Source organism: Nanorana parkeri, unplaced genomic scaffold, assembly GCF_000935625.1.
Source record: "Nanorana parkeri isolate BGI_ZX_2015 unplaced genomic scaffold, ASM93562v1 scaffold576, whole genome shotgun sequence".
Taxonomy (NCBI): Eukaryota; Metazoa; Chordata; class Amphibia; order Anura; family Dicroglossidae; genus Nanorana; species Nanorana parkeri.
This window is the reverse complement of record NW_017306844.1, coordinates 630,157-650,495: the sequence shown is the minus strand read 5'-3', so window position 1 is coordinate 650,495 and position 20,339 is coordinate 630,157. Positions and strand designations below refer to the sequence as shown.

General features: G+C 46.5%; 1 protein-coding gene across 2 annotated transcripts in view; it reads left to right on the top strand.

Annotated features, from left to right (window-relative positions):
* The first annotated feature begins 3,376 nt into the window (after nt 1-3,376).
* DERA (deoxyribose-phosphate aldolase) overlaps nt 3,377-20,339 on the top strand; it is a 20,405-nt gene continuing 3,442 nt past the window's right edge. Inside the window, exons 1-6 of one of the 2 annotated variants that reach the window (XM_018562413.1) lie at nt 3,377-3,458; nt 5,328-5,425; nt 5,715-5,862; nt 7,544-7,639; nt 9,409-9,543; nt 9,879-10,007. In XM_018562413.1, coding sequence (XP_018417915.1) covers nt 3,428-3,458; nt 5,328-5,425; nt 5,715-5,862; nt 7,544-7,639; nt 9,409-9,543; nt 9,879-10,007 — 637 coding nt within the window. In that variant the 5' untranslated portion in view covers nt 3,377-3,427. The remainder of the gene's footprint in view (nt 3,459-5,327; nt 5,426-5,714; nt 5,863-7,543; nt 7,640-9,408; nt 9,544-9,878; nt 10,008-20,339) is intronic. The other variant, XM_018562414.1, reaches the window with a different exon arrangement.

Here is a 20,339-nt window from a genome sequence, read left to right as displayed (position 1 = left end):
GGGGGGGGGGGGGGGGGGTGTGGCCCCAGAAACGCGTTAACCAAGGCTGACATGCAGGTAGAAGGATGTGTCCTCCAGTCTGCATAGTTCATACTGTGGCTCTCTAATGACTGCTAAAAAGTGCATTTCTTTCCTCTTTATTTTTAACAAAGACTTCTACACATAGGAGGTGCACTGTCTTTGTGTTCCCTGTTTGCTAGATCTTCAGTTACCCCGACTGTTAAGGTGCTGCTGACTTGTGGAAGATCGCTGTTCCTGTATTCCTAAAGATGTGATAGATTTAGCGCGGGGGGCATTTTAAATTTCTTTTTGGTGCTCGCCAGCTGCTGTTTATAGATGTACAGCAGTCCTGAAGTGGTTAAAGGGCAATTCCACTTTTTGTTGAAGAAAAAAAAAAATGAATCCTCTCAATGGTTTGAGTACAGTATGAGGATTTTAACAAACTCTATTACAGAAAACGCTGTTTTTTTTTATTACCCTGTCCTTTCCAAACTGGTTCCTGAATGGGAGGGTCAGGTTCATTATGACCAGCTGGTGGACTTCCTGTGTTGTAATGAGGAAAGGTGCTGTATGGGCATCCCTTTGGTAGTAATTAATCCTTAACCTGGCCATGCACCTAATAGATTGTCTGCAGACTTTCTATGGTCAGATGGAGAAAGCTCAACAGATTCCAACATCTACACTAACTGTGTGGATGGAGGAATCTCCCGCTGGGCCAAGCTTCAGTATCTTGCTAGTCGGCCCCTCTGGGTCTCAAAATACCTGAACAATCTGATTGGATGCCGGCATTGGTCGGGTGTTTTGAGAGCCAGCGGGCCGACTAGTAAGATACTGAAGCTTGGCCCAGTGGGAGATTCCTCCGTCCACACAGTTTATTGTAGATGGAGATACCTCCATCTGACCATAGAAAATCTGCAGACAATCTATAGGTGTGTGGACAGCTGTAGGGAGTATCTCGCCGAAAATGAAATCCCTATTGCAGGGGATGCTGAAAGTTGTATCTTCACTTGTATCTAGTAAAATCAGCCAATCACAGAAGCAGGAAATGGACATTTTTGGGTGAGTTCTGTATACCAACAAAATGCCTCCGGGTCCCCGTAGTGCATTACAATTTTCTGACAGATTTAAAACATTACAGCAGCTACAATTTTAAATAAAATGTTAATTTTTAATAACATTAAATTACAAATTGGCTTGTTCAGTTATTTATGCTATATTGTTTTGTTTTTTTTAACTGGAATTACCTCAAGTACCAGAAATCCAGCCTGGAGTTGGGCGTTAAATAAACAGACTGGTTTGATGCTGCCAGACCCTTACACTAGTGGTGGGTGAATGAAGAGGAAGTGATTGAGCCTCATGCCAGATGACATCACTACCGTCAAACCAATATGCTGCTTGGAGTGTGGAGGACAGCAGCTTTCATCTGAGGCTTTCTACACAGGTGGAATTGTGTAATGTTCATGGTTGAGGCGGAGGACATTGCTGACCTATTACATTTTTGCACCATAGGGCCAACTACTCTGCCCTGCCCATCAATGTGTTCCCAGCCCAGGAGTGGCATTACTCTGCCATGTCCTGGGCATAGCTTTCTATATAGTGATTGATGGATCTCAATCCTCAGTAATATGATTATGGGTGGAGCAGCTGGGTCACTGATTAAGTACTGGGATAATAGGTGGATCAGAGGGGTCACTGGCTGTATTCTGAGATAGTGAAGTGGAGGGGTCTCTGGCTGTGTACTGGGATTTTCATGGGAGCAGAGTGATCACTGTGTACTGGGATTTAGAGGGAAGCGGAAGGGTCACTGGCATTTTCAGGGGAGCAGAGTGATCACTGGCACTGTACTGGAATTTTGGGTGGAGTGGTGGGGTCACTGGCTGTGTACTAGGATTTTGGGTGGAGTGGTGGGGTCACTGGCTGTGTACTGGGATTTTGGGTGGAGTGGTGTATTAGGGTTTTGGGTGGAGTGGTGGGGTCACTGGCTGTGTACTGGGATTGTGGGGTCACTTACTTTGTACTCGGATTGTGTGGTGGATTGGAGGAGTCAGTGGCTGTGTACAAGGATTTTAGAGGGAGCAGAGGGGGTCACTGAATACTGGGATCATGGGTGGAGTGGACAGGTCACTGGTTGTGTACTGGGATTTTAGAGGGAGCAGAGGGGGTCACTAAATACTGGGATCATGGGTGGAGTGGACAGGTCACTGGTTGTGTACTGGGATTTTAGAGGGAGCAGAGGGGGTCACTGAATACTGGGATCATGGTTGGAGTTGACAGGTCACTGGTTGTGTACTGGGATTTTGGGAGGAGCAGAGGGGTCACTGAATACTGGGATCATGGGTGGAGTGGACTGGTTGTGTACTGGGATTTGGGGGGGGGAGCAGAGGGGTCACTGAATACTGGGATCATGGGTGGAGTGGACAGGTCACTGGTTGTGGACTGGGATTTTGGGAGGAGCAGCGGGGTCACTGAATACTGGGATGATGGGTGGAGTGGACAGGTTGTGTACTGGGATTTTAGGAGGAGCAGAGGGGTCACCGAATACTGGGATCATGGGAGGAGTGGACAGGTCACTGGTTGTGGACTGGGATTTTGGGAGGAGCAGCGGGGTCACTGAATACTGGGATGATGGGTGGAGTGGACAGGTTGTGTACTGGGATTTTAGGAGGAGCAGAGGGGTCACCGAATACTGGGATCATGGGAGGAGTGGACAGGTCACTGGTTGTGGACTGGGATTTTGGGAGGAGCAGCGGGGTCACTGAATACTGGGATGATGGGTGGAGTGGACAGGTTGTGTACTGGGATTTTAGGAGGAGCAGAGGGGTCACCGAATACTGGGATCATGGGAGGAGTGGACAGGTCACTGGTTGTGGACTGGGATTTTGGGAGGAGCAGCGGGGTCACTGAATACTGGGATGATGGGTGGAGTGGACAGGTTGTGTACTGGGATTTTAGGAGGAGCAGAGGGGTCACCGAATACTGGGATCATGGGAGGAGTGGACAGGTCACTGGTTGTGTACTGGGATTTGGGGGGGGAGCAGAGGGGTCACTGACTTAGCACTGTGATCTGTGATCGGGTAACAATAAAAGTTTCCATATCTCCTGATGATCCGCTCTAGTAATAAATCAGATAGATCCACTGTCATCCCCGTCCTTATACATGCTGGTATCTCCTGGTCAGGGGAAGTCACGTGTCATCCCTGTCCCTATACATAGTATCTTCTGGTCAGGGGAAGTCACGTGGCATCCCTTTTCTTGTACTGTACATTGTATCTTCTGGGAGGTCACGTGTTCCCGCACAGCAATCTGCACAGTCCGGGAGGAAGGGGCTGCCGGGTGCACATTGGACGCAACCTGTCACGTGAGCCTGCACGTCTCTGATTGGTTGGCGTAGGGGTGGCTGTCTTATGTGCTTACTTTTACCAACATCATGTCCTGCAGGAACCCGGGCACAGAGCTGGGTATGTACCAATGTGGGTTAGGAGGAGGGGACATAGAGTTGGGCATATACCGCTGTGGAGGAGGAGGAGGAGGCGGCGGCGGGTTCGGAGCTATGTATGTTCCACTCTTGAGGTATATACCGATTTAGGGGATTAGGGAAGTGCAAAAAGTTGGGTATGTACCTTTCTAGGGAGGCACAGAACTGTCATGTACCGAGAGGGGGCACAGAGGTGGGTATGTACCATTCTGGTGGTAGTGGGGGGCACAGAGTTAAGTACTGTATGGAGCACTGAAGAAGAGGAGAGGGGCACAAAGCTGGGTATGTACCACTATGAAGGAGGAGGGAGGCACAGAGCAAGGTATGTACCATTTTGGGGGAATAGGGGGTACATGCATGTACCATTCTGATAAAGAAGGGGTTACACAGTTGGGTATGTACAATTCAGGGTGAGGGGGGAACAGAGCTGGGTATTTTTTCACTATGGAGAAGGCGCGTGGTACAGGGTATATATCATTCTGGGAGGTGAGGGTGCGCACAGAGCTGGGTATATACCATTATAGAGAAGAAGAAGGCTACTTACTGGTATTCTCTATGGGGTGGTTCAGTTACTGGCTCTGTACTGGGATTTTCTGCTGGGGGGGTGGTCAGTGACTGTGCAGTCCAATCACTGGAATGGTTTGCTCCCTCCTCTAGTAAATAAACCTCGTGATTCACATGAATTGTCACATTCCTTCTATCAGTCTGAGCAATGTTTCCAGTAAAGTCTTTTTATGAATCCAATCAATATCAAATCTGATCTGATATACATATAGAAGTATAGGGATCTGATGGACATATAGAAGTATAGGGATTGTATCAAATCTGATGGACATATAGAAGTATAGGGATTATACATATCCCTATACTTCTATATGTGATACAATCCCTATACTTCTATATGTCCTTCAGATCAGATGTGATACAATCCCTATACTTCTATATGTCCATCAGATCAGATGTGATATGATCCCTATACTTCTATATGTCCATCCGATTTGATACAGTCCCTATACTTCTATATGTCCATCAGATGTGATATGATCCCTATACTTCTATATGTCCATCAGATTTGATACAATCCCTATACTTCTATATGTCCATCTGATCAGATTTGATACAATCCGTATACTTCTATATGTCCATCAGATTTGATACGATCCCTATAGTTTCTATGTCATTGGTATCGGATCTCGGTCCCTTTGTTTTTCCTCTCGGGAGGTCAGCGCGCGGTCTGCCGGTCGCCTCTCGTGTCCTATAATCCGTTATTTGCGCATCTTTTCTGGGTAATAAATTCTGAGCTCGTTGTCTTTCCTCCGCGGTTGTCTATCATCGTCCTCATCCCTCCTTACAAATACGACGGCTTGAATTTGTGCCCAGAACAAGGCAAGGACGGGCCGCTGAGGAGGGGGGATCGCCGTTGTAGCTCCGTCCCCGGGGACCGCGTGCAGGGGAAGATGAAACACTTGAAGATTTGTATTCTGCTACTTTTGTATCAAACTTCTACCGCAGCGCCAGGCGTTTGGCGATTGAAGTCTGTCCAGGAGTGGCGCCGCATTCACAATGAACTGCAGGATTTCGGGTTATTTCTGAAAAATACTGAAGTAGCAGTAAATCACAAGTTCCCCTTCCCACCGGAAAGGAGGGAAATAAATGGCTTCATTATTTTACAAAATTTCCCAATCTGGTGAGTGCCCGGCGGGCCGGAGGTGTCTTCTGCGCGGATATTCGACCGCAATCGCCATGGGTTACTGAACTTTTCATGGTCATAAATAAATCCATTTGTACAGATTTCCTAATCGGATGATTTTTAGAGATTCCGTGACCACAAACGTGTCCACATTTCTTCTAGATCTCGGCTGGATCTCCAGGGTTCGGGTCAATCAACCCGCCGTCCTCCGCCGGGCGGAGCAGATTCAGACTCGCCGAACTGTGAAGAAGGACTGGCAGGTAGGTGGCGCTGTTGTTTCTCTTCCACCTTTACCCTTTGTGTATTTAGCTGTGATTGGACAGTTTGGTGTGTGACTGTCAGTTGTGATTGGACGGTTTGTTGTATGACTGTCAGTTGTGATTGGACGGTTTGTTGTGTGTTGGTCAGTTGAGGTTGGCTGATGAGTTCCGTGATGATTAGCTTGTGATTGCCTGGGGCATTGTAGCTGCTGATTGGCTGGAGTGTTGTGACCGTTAGCCTCTGATTGTGGTGTGGTGGTGTGACTTTGTACTTGTTCTGTTCCTGTAGGCTGCATGGCTGTTGAAGGCTGTGACCTGCATCGACCTCACCACTCTGTCTGGAGATGACACGCCGTCCAACATCCATAGGCTCTGCTTCAAGGCAAAGCATCCAATCAGAGAGGATCTCCTGCGTAGTGTTAAGATGGAAGACATTGGTATGTGAAGTAATATTATAATACCCGAGATGTTTGAGCATGGAAATTCTGGGTGTGGTCACTTTCTCCTGGGTGTGGTCACTTTCTCCTGGATGAGGTAAATTCCTCCTGGGTGGGGATCACTTTCTCCTGGGTGAGGTCAACTCCTCGGTGATGGTCACTTTCTCCTGGGTGAGGTAAATTCCTCCTGGGTGGTGGTCACTTTCTCCTGGGTGAGGTAAACTCCTCATGGGTGGTGGTCACTTTCTCCTGGGTGAGGGGAACTCCTCCTGGGTGGTGGTCACTTTCTCCTGGCTGAGGGGAACTCCTCCTGGGTGGTGGATCACTTTTTCCTGGGTGAGGTAAACGTCTCCTGGGTTTGGTTGTTCCTCCTGGGTGGGGTCAACTCCTTCTGGGAGTGGTCATGTTCCCAGCTCCTTCAAGTGTATGAAAAGGCAAAACTCCTTTTTCATTTTCGATAGAGTGCTAAGGAATTGGACCCTCCTGCCAGGTTTTTATTGCTGTCTGTTTCCCCACCGGTAAGATACGCCCCCTATTTGTCCTGGCCACCATTGTCGCCCAGACTGGAATTGAGGGGAAATTCCAAATTTTACAATTGTCAAGAGAGCAAGAGGTGAGGGGAAATCTTTAAATGGGTACAAATATTTTGATGAAAACTGTCCAGGTCAGGAATTCCCCTCACTTTGGGGAGATTTTCTCTTACTTCCTGTTGTGTCTCCAAACCAGGAAGTGAAGGGATATCTCCCCAGCGGGATACAGACAGCGAAATATAAGCTGAAAGGGGTTTTAGCCCTTCGCTTTTCTATCCAAAACTACAAAAAAACTGTTTTGGCTCCAGATACACTTTAAATCTCCGTGCCATTTTTCTTTGCAATACATGTGGCGTGCTATTTTTAGGCAAAGGTACTTTCGGCATCAATGGATTTACATTTGTGGAAAACTCGTATTACCATCCCGACGATTTCATACTAAATGACTCGTGAAGTAACTTTGTCCCAATTTTTACACTTGACCTAATCAATCATCATAGCCAAAAGCAATATAAAGTCATAAACTGTTAAGTCCTACTAAAATAATACCAAAAACCTACCAAAAATACAGTGAGGGGGAGTTTGTGAAAACTGGAGCATTTGTTCTTGGCAACCAATCAGCTTCTATCTTTCATTTTCAAAGCTTAATTGAACAGATGGAAGAGAGAAGCTGATTGGTTGCCATGAACAACTGCTCCAGATTCTATCTGCTCCAGTTTTGATAAATTCCCCTCAATGTGTCATCCATACTGGGGCCCAAAACTTTACCCCCCAAAAAATACTGTAAGTTAAAAATTGCTGGGGCGCTTTAAAGTTGAGCTCCGGACACATAAGAGTTACTATTTACCTGAATCTGTTTTCATAATGTCTTTCTGTAATTCTCCCGGCAGGAGTAGGTTGTGTTGACCGACCAAGAATCGAAGGGTTAATGGTGAATGTTTGTACAGCGCTGTGTCAGTTGGTCAGCAATATAGCCAGGGGCCCCTCTGTCTTTGACCTCTGGGTCAGTATAGGGAGGAGGGGGGCTCCACCTGTCCTCCAGTACTTGGCATGGTGGATGGAGGATTATTTATTTAGTGTTAATCAGTGTTGGGTGAAGCGTCTCAGTTTCTGTATTTGCAATGAATGAAATGTGGATCTTTTTCCTGCAGACCTGAACACGGGCGCTGTGTGCGTCTATCCAGCCCGTGTGCGAGACACGGTGAAGGCGCTGAAGGATGTTGGCTGTAACATACCTGTGGCATCAGGTAAGTACCATGTAACCTCTTCGATCCATCTTGGATGACTTCACCTTGCATTGGCTTCTCAGTTGTTATAGGTGGACTGAACTCCTGAAGTAGTCGCCTCTCATTTGTCAGTCATGAGTACTAATGTTGTCATCATCATCATCCTTCTTATAGTACTGTTCCCCCACCATAGCACAGTTAGTATTGGCAGCAACTTGGGATGCACCGATACTAGTATCTGTATCGTACTTGCCCAAATGCTCCCGATGCTTGAACTTCCGGTATCAGGAAGCTGGGCGGCAAGTCATTACCTGCCCCCCGGCTTCCTGATTGGCCGGGAAGCCAGCTCCATGCTCCCTCATCACCAAGGAGTATGGACCTGGCTTCCTGGCCAATCAGGAATCGGGGGGTGTAATGATTCACCACCTAGCTTCCTGATTGGTTGGGAAGCCGGCCATTCAGAATGCTGGGCGGCAAGTCATTACCTGCCCCCCCGGATTCCTAATTGGCCAGAAAGCCAACTCCATACTTCCTCGTCACCTGGTGATGAGGCCAGTTAGGAAGCCAGGTACAATGTAATGACCCACTGCCTGGCTTCCTGATTGGTCGGTAAGCTGGCCAGATTGGCCAGAAAGCCCGCTTCATGCTTCCTTGTCACCTGGTGACGAGGGAGCATGTAGACAGCTTCATGGCTAATCAGGAAGCTGGGCGGCGAGTCATTACACCGCCCGGCTTCCTTAATGGAACTTCTGGTAACGGTACTCTGTATCGGGGAAATAATATCGGTACCGAAAAATCCCTAGAACCAACTTAACTTCTCGGTGCTGTAGAGGTCTGCACACCTTTCAGCACTGATTAGGTAAATGTTCAGCTTTAGGGGTTAATCCAATGTTGGCTAGTAGGTTAAGGTCAGGTTTAGGTTAGGGTCCAAAGTAAATTTCAAAGAAAGTCTCAAGGCAAACGGCCTCTGGTGTGCTGTGTTAGAAATCGCGCCATGTCCTGGGAATCCATTAATGGAGGCTCCCTATACTTTATGTAGAACACATTTTATATGGATAGAAGAAAAAAGGAATATTTTCCCTAAATCATGTAGTTCTCCTTTAATGTTAGTGGTAGTGATTGGGTTTAGTGTTATGTTGAAAATAAGTGTATAGGGTTAGTTTTCCAGGAATTTTTTTTTTTAGTAGCCAGTTCAATCGACGACAACTAGAGAAATCCTCAAACGTTGACACCATCTGTAAATTTTAAGGGGCACTGGCTTCTGGTATTTGTCCAGTCCCGCCTCATAATGGGCACAGTAGGTGAGCAGACCTGGAAACCCAGCTCAGGGATGGTGGGAAACCCTCATAATGGGCACAGTAGGTGAGCAAACCTAGGAACCCAGCTCATGGATGGTGGGAGCCCCTCGTAATAGGCACGGCAGGTGTGGGCAAAGCCAGGAACCCATCTCATGGATGGTGGGAATGCTTCATACTGGGCACAGCAGGTGTGGGCAGTGCCAGGAATCCAGCTCAGGGATGGTGGGAACCCCTCGTAATGGACACAGCAGGTGTATAGACACAGGAACTCAGTACAGGGATGGTGGGAACACTTCATACTGGGCACAGCAGGTGTGTGGAGCTGGAAACACAGCACAGGGATGGTTGTAACACTTCATACTGGGCACAGCAGGAGTGTAGAGCCAGAACCTCCTTGCAGAGATGGCGGGAACCCCTCATAATGGACCCTGAGTGATAGAAGAGACCTTCAGTACTCTTTAAATGCTGAAATATACATTTTTCATTCTGCAGTGGCCACTGGATTTCCAGCCGGACAGACCCATCTGAAGACCCGCTTGGAAGAGGTCCGAATGGCTGTAGACGATGGTGCTTCTGAGATTGATATTGTCATCAACAGGACTCTGGCGCTTACCGGCCGCTGGAATGGTAGGTGTGCTGGTGGGGAGCTCGGTGAATCCACAATTGACATCCAACATTTATCTCTGAGTGTCTTCAGCAGCTTTGTGTCCTGACAAGTTTTGGCTTCATTTGAGGTCTGATTGTCAGTGGTCACACATCTGTGCGGTGCCCATGTCCCCAATCAGTCGTCCTTTTTCTCTTTTCTGCAATCCTGATTCAGAAAGCCAAGTGTTGTAAAATGCTCCATCTAATCAGTTTGGTTGGGGAGTGAGTGAGGCATTTGGTGTGAGATATGCTGCAGAGCTCCAGTGTGGGCTGACAACACAGCAAAAATGATGAGAATTAATCTGATTTACTTCCAGAGTTATATGAAGAAATTCGGTTGTTCCGAGAAGCTTGCGGAGAGGCGCACATGAAAACCATCCTGGGCACCGGAGAGCTCGGCTCTCTTACCAATGTGTACAAGGCCAGTCTGGTCGCCATGATGGCTGGTGAGTCATACCATCTTCTGATCATTATCAGGGCTAAGGGATGATATAAAGGGGATAGGAGGTGAGTCCAGGGACATTATCAGGTATAAAGGATAAGAGGTGAGTCCAGGGACATTATTTGGTATAAGGGATAATATAAAGGGGATAGGAGGTGAGTGCAGGGACATTATCAGGGGTAAGGGATGATATAAAGGGGATAGGAAGTGGGTGCAGGGGCATTATCAGGGGTAAGGGATAATATAAAGGGGATAGGAGGTGAGTGCAGGGACATTATCAGGAGTAATGGATAATATAAAGTGTATAGGAGGTGAGTGCAGGGACATTATCAGGGGTAAGGGATAATTATAAAGGGGATAGGAGGTGAGTCTAGGGACATTATCAGAGGTAAGGGATAATATAAGGAGGAAAGGAGATGTGTTCAGGGGTAGGGGATAGGAGGTGAGCCCAGAGACATTATTAGGGGTAAGGGATCATATAAGGAAGATAGGAGGTGAGTGCAGAGACATTATCAGGTGTAAGGCACTATACAGGTGAAACTCGAATAATTAGAATATCGTGCAAAGTTCATTTATTTCACTAATGCAACTTATGCGGTGAAACTAATATATGAGAGAGACTCATTACATACAAAGCAAGATATTTCATTGTCATCATTGTGATGATTATGGCTTACAGCTCATGAAAACCCCAAGAACCCCAAATCCACAACCTCAAAAAAGTAGAATATTACATGCAATCAATAAAACAAGGATTGTACATAGAACAATATCGGACCTCTGAAAAGTACAAGCATGCATATGTACTCAGTACTTGGTTTGGGCCACTTTTGCAGCACTTACTGCAATTACTTTTGCACGATATTCTAATTATTCGAGTTTCACCTGTACAGGCTGCTCAGCTGCAGTACCCTCTCTCGAGCACCAGGGGGCTGTATTGCTCTGGTTGTGAATGTCATATTTGATAACACGCTGCAGTTTGGTCACAGATGTAGAAGTCAGTTCTGTTTGTGTTGTGGATTCATGTCTGATGGGCACAGAGGACAGACGCTCATGTTGGTGCTCTCACAAATTGAATACATCAGGGTCTGATGCCAGCAGCCGGCCACTGTTCTTGACTCAAGGCTTTTGGTGCCAAAATGACTTTAAATAGTAAAGTTCTGTTCACTGATGATGATTGTAGGTTTAGAGGTCAGTACTGGTGGCCTTCATTTGTTCCTCAGGACAGGGGTTCTTTAGTTTTGATCCTTTTTAACTGTGATTTGCTTAACTTATTAATAGCAAAAATGTTCCTTGCCATTCTGGCACAGTGATGAAATGATTCTTCAGTGGTGACCTTTAACCCATAGGAATGAATAGCATGAGAGTTATTAAGTTTTAACCTAATTAACTCTGTCTGTACTGTGCTGGCAGATCTCATTATCAGTTGTAAACTAGATCTGAACATGGACTTCCCTGATGTAATGAAAGATCTAGACCCATTGTATGTTAATGAGAAAAAAACTCACCGTGTCCATATTCTTTCTGTGTGGAGGGAAGCTCCTAGGAGGCCTTCTACACAGACACATACAAACCATAAGAAATATCCTTTTTACATTATTTTTAGGTATGCTGTGTGAATAGAAACACATAAGAAACTTATTGTGGGGTGTTCTCAAATTTTGTCTGCAAAAGTGGAGATACACTTTAAGAAATACTGGATTAGACTCTAGATGCAGTATTATGGACAGATTCTATATTGTGTTGTGTACTACAGTACTATTGATAGACCCTAGATGGCCATCAGATGTGTACTGCAGTGTTATAGATGGACATTAGATGGCGCTGTGATGTGTACTGTGTCATAGGTGGGTGTGCCCGGGCACACCCTAATCACCCCAAACGCAACACTGAAACTGCAACAGTGGATGCCATGTTTTTAGTCACTGAGCCTTTGGAGAGATCTCTATCTGTGACTGGCTAAGCGATACAGAGCGCAGCAGCACTTGCCACTTACATTCCTCACATAACAACCGCAGTCCTCTGTGCCTAGGAAGCTGTGAGGGAGCATGGCTTTGGCTTCCCATCCAATCAGTAAGCCGGGTGGGTCGTCACATGACCAGCTGCCCGGCTCCCTGCTTCATTACTGCACCCCTGCTGAAAGAGGTAAGGGACAGTTGAAAAGATGGGAATCCGGGATGCCTCAGGTCTATGTATGTATGTATGTATGTATGTATTGTGAGTATTCGCTCCAAACTTACCGCAGCGCTGAATACTGAAAAATGGCCTGGATGGGAAGGGGGTTTAACACCGCGGATGTCAACTGGTTAAGGACACCGCCACTTGCTTTTCACTTTTTAAGGGCTACTTTTCCCACTTTTATTTACTCGCAAATTGAAAGAAACGTCCACACAGGTGTTCCCTCACAGGGGTTTCCAAACACAAAGTACGGTTTTCTTAATTAAAAAATTTGTTTTCCCTTCTCACCAACTTCAGGTAGGTCCTTTAACAAAAACGTCTGGCCACACAGGCTGTATTCCAAACGCTAGCCACACAGGCTTGTCCCTTGTCCTCTTGCCACACAGGCTGCTCTTTTGCCACACAGGCGGATTGCCGCACAGGTTGCTTTTTTGCCACACAGGCGATCTACTCCCTAGTTCCCCAGACACACAGTCTGGTTCTAGGTTGGGGCCCCTTTCTTAAGCTGGCCATACACTTTACAACCATCGCAAGACTTTCGTCTTGCGATGGTTGTAAGCTAATTAAAAGCTCGTACGATCTGCCCATCTTGGACCGCTGAGGGGCGGGCTTCCGATGACTCCAATGCCACACTGACCCGGTCGGCATTTGTCTCCCGAGAAAAGCACTAACTCGCCGACAATCGTACGATTCTCAGCGGGTTTTCAAGCCTGCACGGGAGACAAAAAACGTGCGACCGTACAGTAGAAATGGTAGTGCGTACAGCGTGTGGAGCTGTGAACAGGGCCAACTGATCGGAAGCCGATTAATCGATTATTGAAAAAGTTGACAACTTTTTCAATAATCGATTATAATCGATTATGCCGATTAGTTGTTGCAGCCCTAATGGGCACCTTTAGGAGGCTGGGAGTTCTTGTAAAGGCCTAACAAGCCAGCTAGCTTCAGCTGGGCTTGTTACCGCCAAGCCTCCAGCCCTCTCAGCACTTCCCCCTAGAGGACAACCTTTTGTATAACACCTGAACCTGGCATATACATCTCTCAGACCCAGACGTTTTTATCAGCCTGCTGCCACAGTATGTATGTATTTTATTCACAATGGGGTGAATTTATCAAAACTGGAGCAGACAGATTTTGGAGCAGTTGCCCAGGGCAACCAATCAGCTTCTCTCTTTAGTTTGTTCAGTTAAGATTTGAAAATGAAAGAGAGAAGCTGATTGGTTGCAGTGCACAGCTGCTCCAGTTTTTGTCTGCTCCAGTTTTGATAAATTCCCTTCAGTATGTATGTAAAATCAGGTGTTCCAATCACCTCCATGGCCACAGGTGTATAAATCGCGCACCTCGGCATGCAGACGCTTCTACAAACATTTGTGACAGAATGGGTCGCTCTCAGGAGCTCAGTGACTACAAGCGTGGTACCGTGATACGTTGTCACCTGTACAATAAGTCCATCCGTGACATTTCCTACTAAATATTCCATGGTCACCTGCTAGTGGTATTGTAACAAAGTGGAAGCAACTGGGAACAACAGTAACTCAGCCACAAAGTGGTAGGCCACATAAAATGACAGGGCGGGGTCAGCGCATGCACAGTGCTAACTGTCTGCAGAGTCAATAGCTACAGACCTCCAAACTTCATGTGGCCTTCAGATTGGCACAACAACAGTGCGTAGAGCGCTTCATGGAATGGGTTTCCATGGCCGAGCAGCTGCATCCAAGCCTTACATCACCAAGTGCAATGCAAAGCGTCGGATGCCGTGGTGTAAAGCACGCCGCCACTGGAAGTGGAGATGTGTTCTCTGGAGTGACCAATCGCGCTTTTCTGTCTGGCAATCCGATGGACGTGTCTGGGTTTGGCGATTGCCAGGAGAACAGAACTTGCCTGACTGCATTGTGCCAAGTGTAAAGTTCGGCATCCAAATACTTTTGACAATATAGAGTATATATACATACATACACACCTGTGTACCCTAATGCAATAGCCTGTGCACGCCTATGACTGTAGTATTATGGATAGACACTAGATGGTGCTGTGATGTGTCATGCAGTATTATAAATGGACTATAGATGGCGCTGTGATAGAAGATATTATATCCCAGATAACCAACACTCTACATTACCTGTATATATCGCTCCTCTGCAGGATTCTGGGGAATCTGATCTCTGTTCCAGAAGGCAATTCTTATACATAAGGGTGCTGTCCTCTCATAGTCTCATGTCCTTAGAGCCCATAATCCTTTCCCTGATGCTCCATTTGCAGCACAGACATGTTAACAGCCTGAGTATTGCTTTTGGCATTCAGCCGCAGAGCAATGTGGGGGTGCCATTGTCTGAAGCAGTTTTTATATTGCTCCGATTCATTTTCCATCTGTTTTTGAGTGATCACTGATTATTAACCTTTCAGTGAAGGAGGTAAGAAAGTGTGTGTTTGTGTGTGTGGCATTAGACCATCAGCGCAACTGGGAGGAGCACTCAGGGTGGTGCAGACACTGTGTGTAAGTCATTGGAGGACAACTGGATGTAACATCTGTCCATCTGTGGCCCCACCATACAGGTTTCTGGGCTGAGGACACAACTCCTTTTTAACACTTCTTTGTGCCTGCCAAGCTGATGTCTGCAAGAAAGAGGAGACTCTAGCATGAGTTCTATGCAGAGGGGAAGTTTATTACTAGAGGTGCACCGGAATGAACATTTCAAAACTGAAATGAAAATTGATCTAAACAGACCCCTGATATTTCCCTTTTTAAAATAGAAAAAAAGGTTGGGGACACAGAGTCCTCAATCTCTTTTTCTGCAGCCCCTGTTATAAATGAACAGGAATCCTCTATACTGAGTGTTCCTGTTCAATTATAACTTGTGGAGATAGTATGTTTACCATGTCAACAATAATGAATGAACAGGAAGTGATGTAGATTACTTCCCATTCATTCATAATTGAGGATATAGTAGCCATACTATGTCCTCAATTATTTACAAACACTCAGCGATCACTAATCACTGAGTGTATGTAGCCTGCTCTCCATCCTGACACACTGTCACAGGAGGCTGAGCGAGCGGTGCGGGAGGAGAGCTCAGCCTCCTGTGACAGCAATGACAGCTGTCTCTGCCCACACTGCCGCTCTCCACCCTGGATTGGCTGTCACAGGAGGCGGGGCTACAGAAGAGCAACAAGTTTGAGTCACAGTAGCTCTTCTATTAGATCGGACTACACAGCCTTCGCTCCCCACATGCATCATTGAGCCTTTGCCGCCCATGATCCTGTCACCAGTTCACTGGTTTTCCTTCCTTGGACCACTTTTGGTAGGTCCTGACCACTGCAGACCGAGAACAGCACATAAGAGAGCAGTTTTGGAGTTGCTTTGACATAGTCGTCTAGACATCACAATTTGGCCCTGGTCGAAGTTGCCCGAATCCTTACGTTAGACCAGTGGTAGGCAACCTTGGCATTCCAGCTATTGTGGAACTACAAGTCCCATGAGGCATTGCAAGACTCTTGACAGCCACAGGCATAACTCCCAGAGGCAGAAGCATGATGGGGATTTCACCACACCACAGCTAGAATGCCGAGGTTGCCTACCCCTGCACTAGACCATGTTTTCTGCTTTCAACACATCAATTTCAAGGAAAATTTGCTGCCTAACATATCCAACCCACTTCCAGGCCCCATTGTAGCAAGATAATCAATGTCATTCACTACATCAGTGGTCATAATGTTATGGCCTATCGGTGTGTGTGTGTGTGTATGCATGTATATGTATATTAGAGATGCACTGATACTGGTATTGGTGCCGATGCCGAGTATTTGGGCGACTACTCGTACTCTCCGAAATGCTCTGATGCCTATCCTGATAACTGAGCTTCTGGTATCAGGAAGCAGAGCAGCAAGTCATTACACGTTGCCCGGCTTCCTGATTGGCCAGGAAGCCGGCTTCATGCTCCCTTGTCACCTGTTGACGAGGGAGCATGTAGCCAGCTCCCTGGCCAATCAGGAAGCCGGGCAGCGTGTAATGACTCGTCGCCTAGCTTCCTGATTGTTCAGGAAGCCGGTTGACAAGATTACCTGCCCCCCTAGCTTTCTGATTGGCCAGAAAGCTGGCTTCATGCTCCCTCGTCACTACACGGCGCCCGGCTTCCTGATTGGCCAGAAAGCCGGCTCCATGCTTCCACGTCACCTGGTGACGGCTTCCCTGCTTATTGGGAAGCTGGGTGGTGAGTTTTCACACGCCGCCCGGCTTCCTTAATGGGACTTCTGGTATCAGTATGCTGTACCGGCGAGTACCGAAGAAAAAATATCGGTACTCGAAACCGAAAAACCGACATCCCTTGTGTGCGTGCGTGGAGAGAGAGAGAATATTAAATCAATCGCTTTGAGTTCAGCTTAAGATGAAATTGAACAAAAATCCTCATTATTCCCCTATAAGGAATTTTTTATGGGTTAGAGCTTTTCTTTTGTTCAATAGCGTTATATTTTGGATTATTTATTCTATCCGTGAGTCTATTGTATTTATGAACTGTACGGTCATACATTGACGTTTTCTATTTTTGATACAAGATCATTTGGCAGTCACATGCGCCAAGGATGGCGAGTTGCTGGAAAAAAGGCGATCGGGAATATTGCTGTGTACTCCACCACCATTTCCAACATCCCCGGCATTTAATATTATAGCTATGGTGTGTTGCTAATCACACGGCTTAAGCTATTTATGTTAGTAATACCTTTTTAAGATATTGCAGAGAGACAGAATGGACTGTTCAGTCATAATGCGACTTTTTAATCTCTTCTTCTTTCCACAAAGTCTAAAAAAGATTTTGCGAATTGAATAATAATTTGATCCGTTAATCTTTTGAAGGTAGTAATTTTATTGTGCCCTCTCTGCTGTCTCTGCGGCACGCAAATGAATAGTGCTTCATTATAGCAGACTGCATTTAATAACCATTATCCATTATCATGTAATTAAGACTCCCTGTAACGAATCATGAGGACAATGCAAAAATACATAGTACATTTCTTTAATGAACTGGAAAATGTTCATCTTGTTCTATTTAGTAATGAGTTGCTGAATAGTCATTAAAGCCACTGGAGAACCGGATGAGATGGATTCTAAAGACCGTCTTCAGCTTGTGCTTAATCTATTAGAATTAAAATTTCATCTTCTATTTTTATCAACAGCTGATTAAAAGTCATTCTGTTTGACCAAATTGATTAGAAGACCATATACAGGGGCAGCTGTTGTTTAATGAAAGTTTTTAATGAAACTGTACCAGGGAGATTGGTAATTATAGGCCTTATAAAAGCTGGAACTACTCAGCCAGCATAGAACGTTCATTGTGCAACCGATGATTTAACGCAGTGTGGAGGAGGGGGGCGCCTGATCTCAGCTTGCCCCTCAATATGCCACATAGCTCAGGGACGTCTGTATAATGGCCAGGGCAGGGAGCTTCTTGTTTGCCCTTCAGACAGGTGATGAGGTGTGTAAGGAGAAACCTAGCCAACCATGTATGTGGTCTGGTCACATCTCAGGCAATCGGTGTCTAGCCTTCTCTATATTTCGGTTGATGAGGTGATTGGTGTCTGGTATTTTCTACATACTGGGTAATGGAGATTTTCGAGGCCATGGGTATCTGGTCTTCTCTATGTACTGCGTGATGAGGAGCAAAAGGTCATTGGTGTGTGGTATTCTCTGGGTACTGGATGATGAGGCGAGAGACACAATTGGTATCTGATCTTCTCTATGTACTGTGTGATGGTGATTGGTGTCTGGGCTTCTCTATGTACTGGGTGATGGCGATTGGTGTCTGGTCTTCTCTAGGGCTGCAGCTAACGATTATTTTCATAATCGATTAGTTGGCCCATTATTACGTTCGATTAATCGGATAAAAAAAGAAAAATCCACTGACTTGCTTTCAGAAGGTGGGCCCTCGATTGTCGGCGGGCCAGCGACGAGTGAGGGAGATCGCGTCGATAAGTAGAGCAGCGGCCTGCACGGCTTCAGCGGCCTATGCGGTGGGCATGGCTTACGCTGCCTGTGCCGTGGGCACGGTGGCCGCAGCGTGTGACGTGTGGCTCAGGCCGCATGTGGAGCCCCGAACAGGCAAATCAATCGATAGCCAACGAATCGACGATCGAAAACGTTGCCAACGTTTTCAATCGTCGATTTTAATCGACTAAATGGATTAACTGTTGCAGCTCTAGTCTTCTCTATGTACTGTGTGATGAGGAGCAAGAGGTCATTGGTGTCTGGTATTTTCTACATACTGTGTGATGGAGATTTTCGAGGCGATGGGTATCTGGTCTTCTCTATGTACTCCGTGATGAGGAGTAAAAGGTCATTGGTGTGTGGTATTCTCTGGGTACTGGATGATGAGGCGTGAGAGACAATTGGTATCTGGTCTTCTCTATGTACTGGGTGATGGAGATTGAGAGACAATTGGTATCTGGTCTTTTCTATGTACTGGGTGATGGAGATTGAGAGGCAATGGGTATCTGGTCTTCTCTATGTACTGCATGATGAGTAGCAAGAGGTCATTGGTGTGTGGTATTCTCTGGGTACTGGATGATGAGGCATGAGAGACAATTGGTATCTGATCTTTATGTACTGGGTGATGGCGATTGGTGTCTGGTCTTCTCTATGTACTGTGTGATGAGGAGCAAGAGGTAATTGGTGTGTGGTATTCTCTGGGTACTGGATGATGAGGCATGAGAGACAATTGGTATCTGATCTTTATGTACTGGGTGATGGCAATTGGTGTCTGGTCTTCTCTATGTACTGCATGATGAGTAGCAAGAGGTCATTGGTGTGTGGTATTCTCTGGGTACTGGATGATGAGGCATGAGAGACGATTGGTATTTGGTCTTCTCTGTGTACTGGGTGATGGAGATTGAGAGGTGATTGGTGTCTGGTCTTCTCAATGTAGCGGGTGATGAGGAGTGAGAGACCATTGGTATCTGGTCTTCTCTATTTACCGGGTGATGAGGAATAAGAACTGATTGGTGTTTGGTCTTCTTTATGTACCTGGGGATAAGGAGTGAGAGGTGACTGGTGTCTGGTCTTCTCTATGTTCTGTGTGATGAGGAGCAAGAGGTGATTGGTGTTGGGTCTCTTCCATGTTCTGCATGATGAGGGGGTAAGAGGTGATTGGTGTGTGGCTTCCTCCATCTTCCGGGTAATTAGGGATTTTTGATTTCCTGTGTGTTCCAGGTGAAATGGACACAAAGGGAAGTAAAAGACAAATTTTGTTTTAGATCTTCCCTGTGTGCTGGGTTATTTGTGGCGCTAGTGCTCCTTTTGGTATGTATCTGTACATCATTTCAGGCGTGATCTTTCTTACTGAACATTCTTCATATCTGGGGTGTGAAAGTAATAGTAAAACTTTGTTTTTTATTTCGTTTTATGATGAGGAAGCCTACACTTACATGATTTCATTATTCTTGTTCTTTAAAGTTGTTTACTTCCTCATCCTCTGTCAGTGTTTCTCAACTTGTGTAACCTCAGGACCCACATTTGTCATTAAGTCATGACCAAAGTCACACCGCATTGGAGCCCATGGCATTGCGGTACTGTGTGTTCTGGTGCGGGCAATTGAACTGGGTGGGAGGTTTGTTCCGGGTGCCACTTAATGAACGGAGGGCTGCTGTGCTGTGACAGTGCTCCATCCATATGTGCATTGCTTGTACATCTACCTTGCGTGCCCTGTAGAGGTCACATTCTGGCTCCCGGAACATCACTCCGGGCAGGCACCTCTACAGGGCATGCAAGGGAGCTGTAAACAATGCATGTATGGATGGAGCTCCCACGCAGTCATACCTCCACCCCACCCCAAGCTGACACTCAGTGCCAGGCAGCATATTTTGAATGGTTGCTCGGCACAAAAACGGACATTGCTGCGCTAGGGGAAGGCTGAGGAACTTCTCACCTAGCGCAGTGGAGGGCACACAGTGACCCACTGAACATGGGATCACGACCCGCCAGTTGAGAATCACGGCTCTAGGTAGTTCCCAAAATGCTAGCCCCCCCTTTCTATTTGCGGGTGTCTCCTTCAGCTAACCGGCTGCTGAGAAAACACCTAAGCCATGCTCCACTTCCTCCACCATTCTCCTCCCAACACTTTGACTGATGGCAGAAGGAGCCTATGGCTCCTCTACCCTCAGTAACCACCCCCCC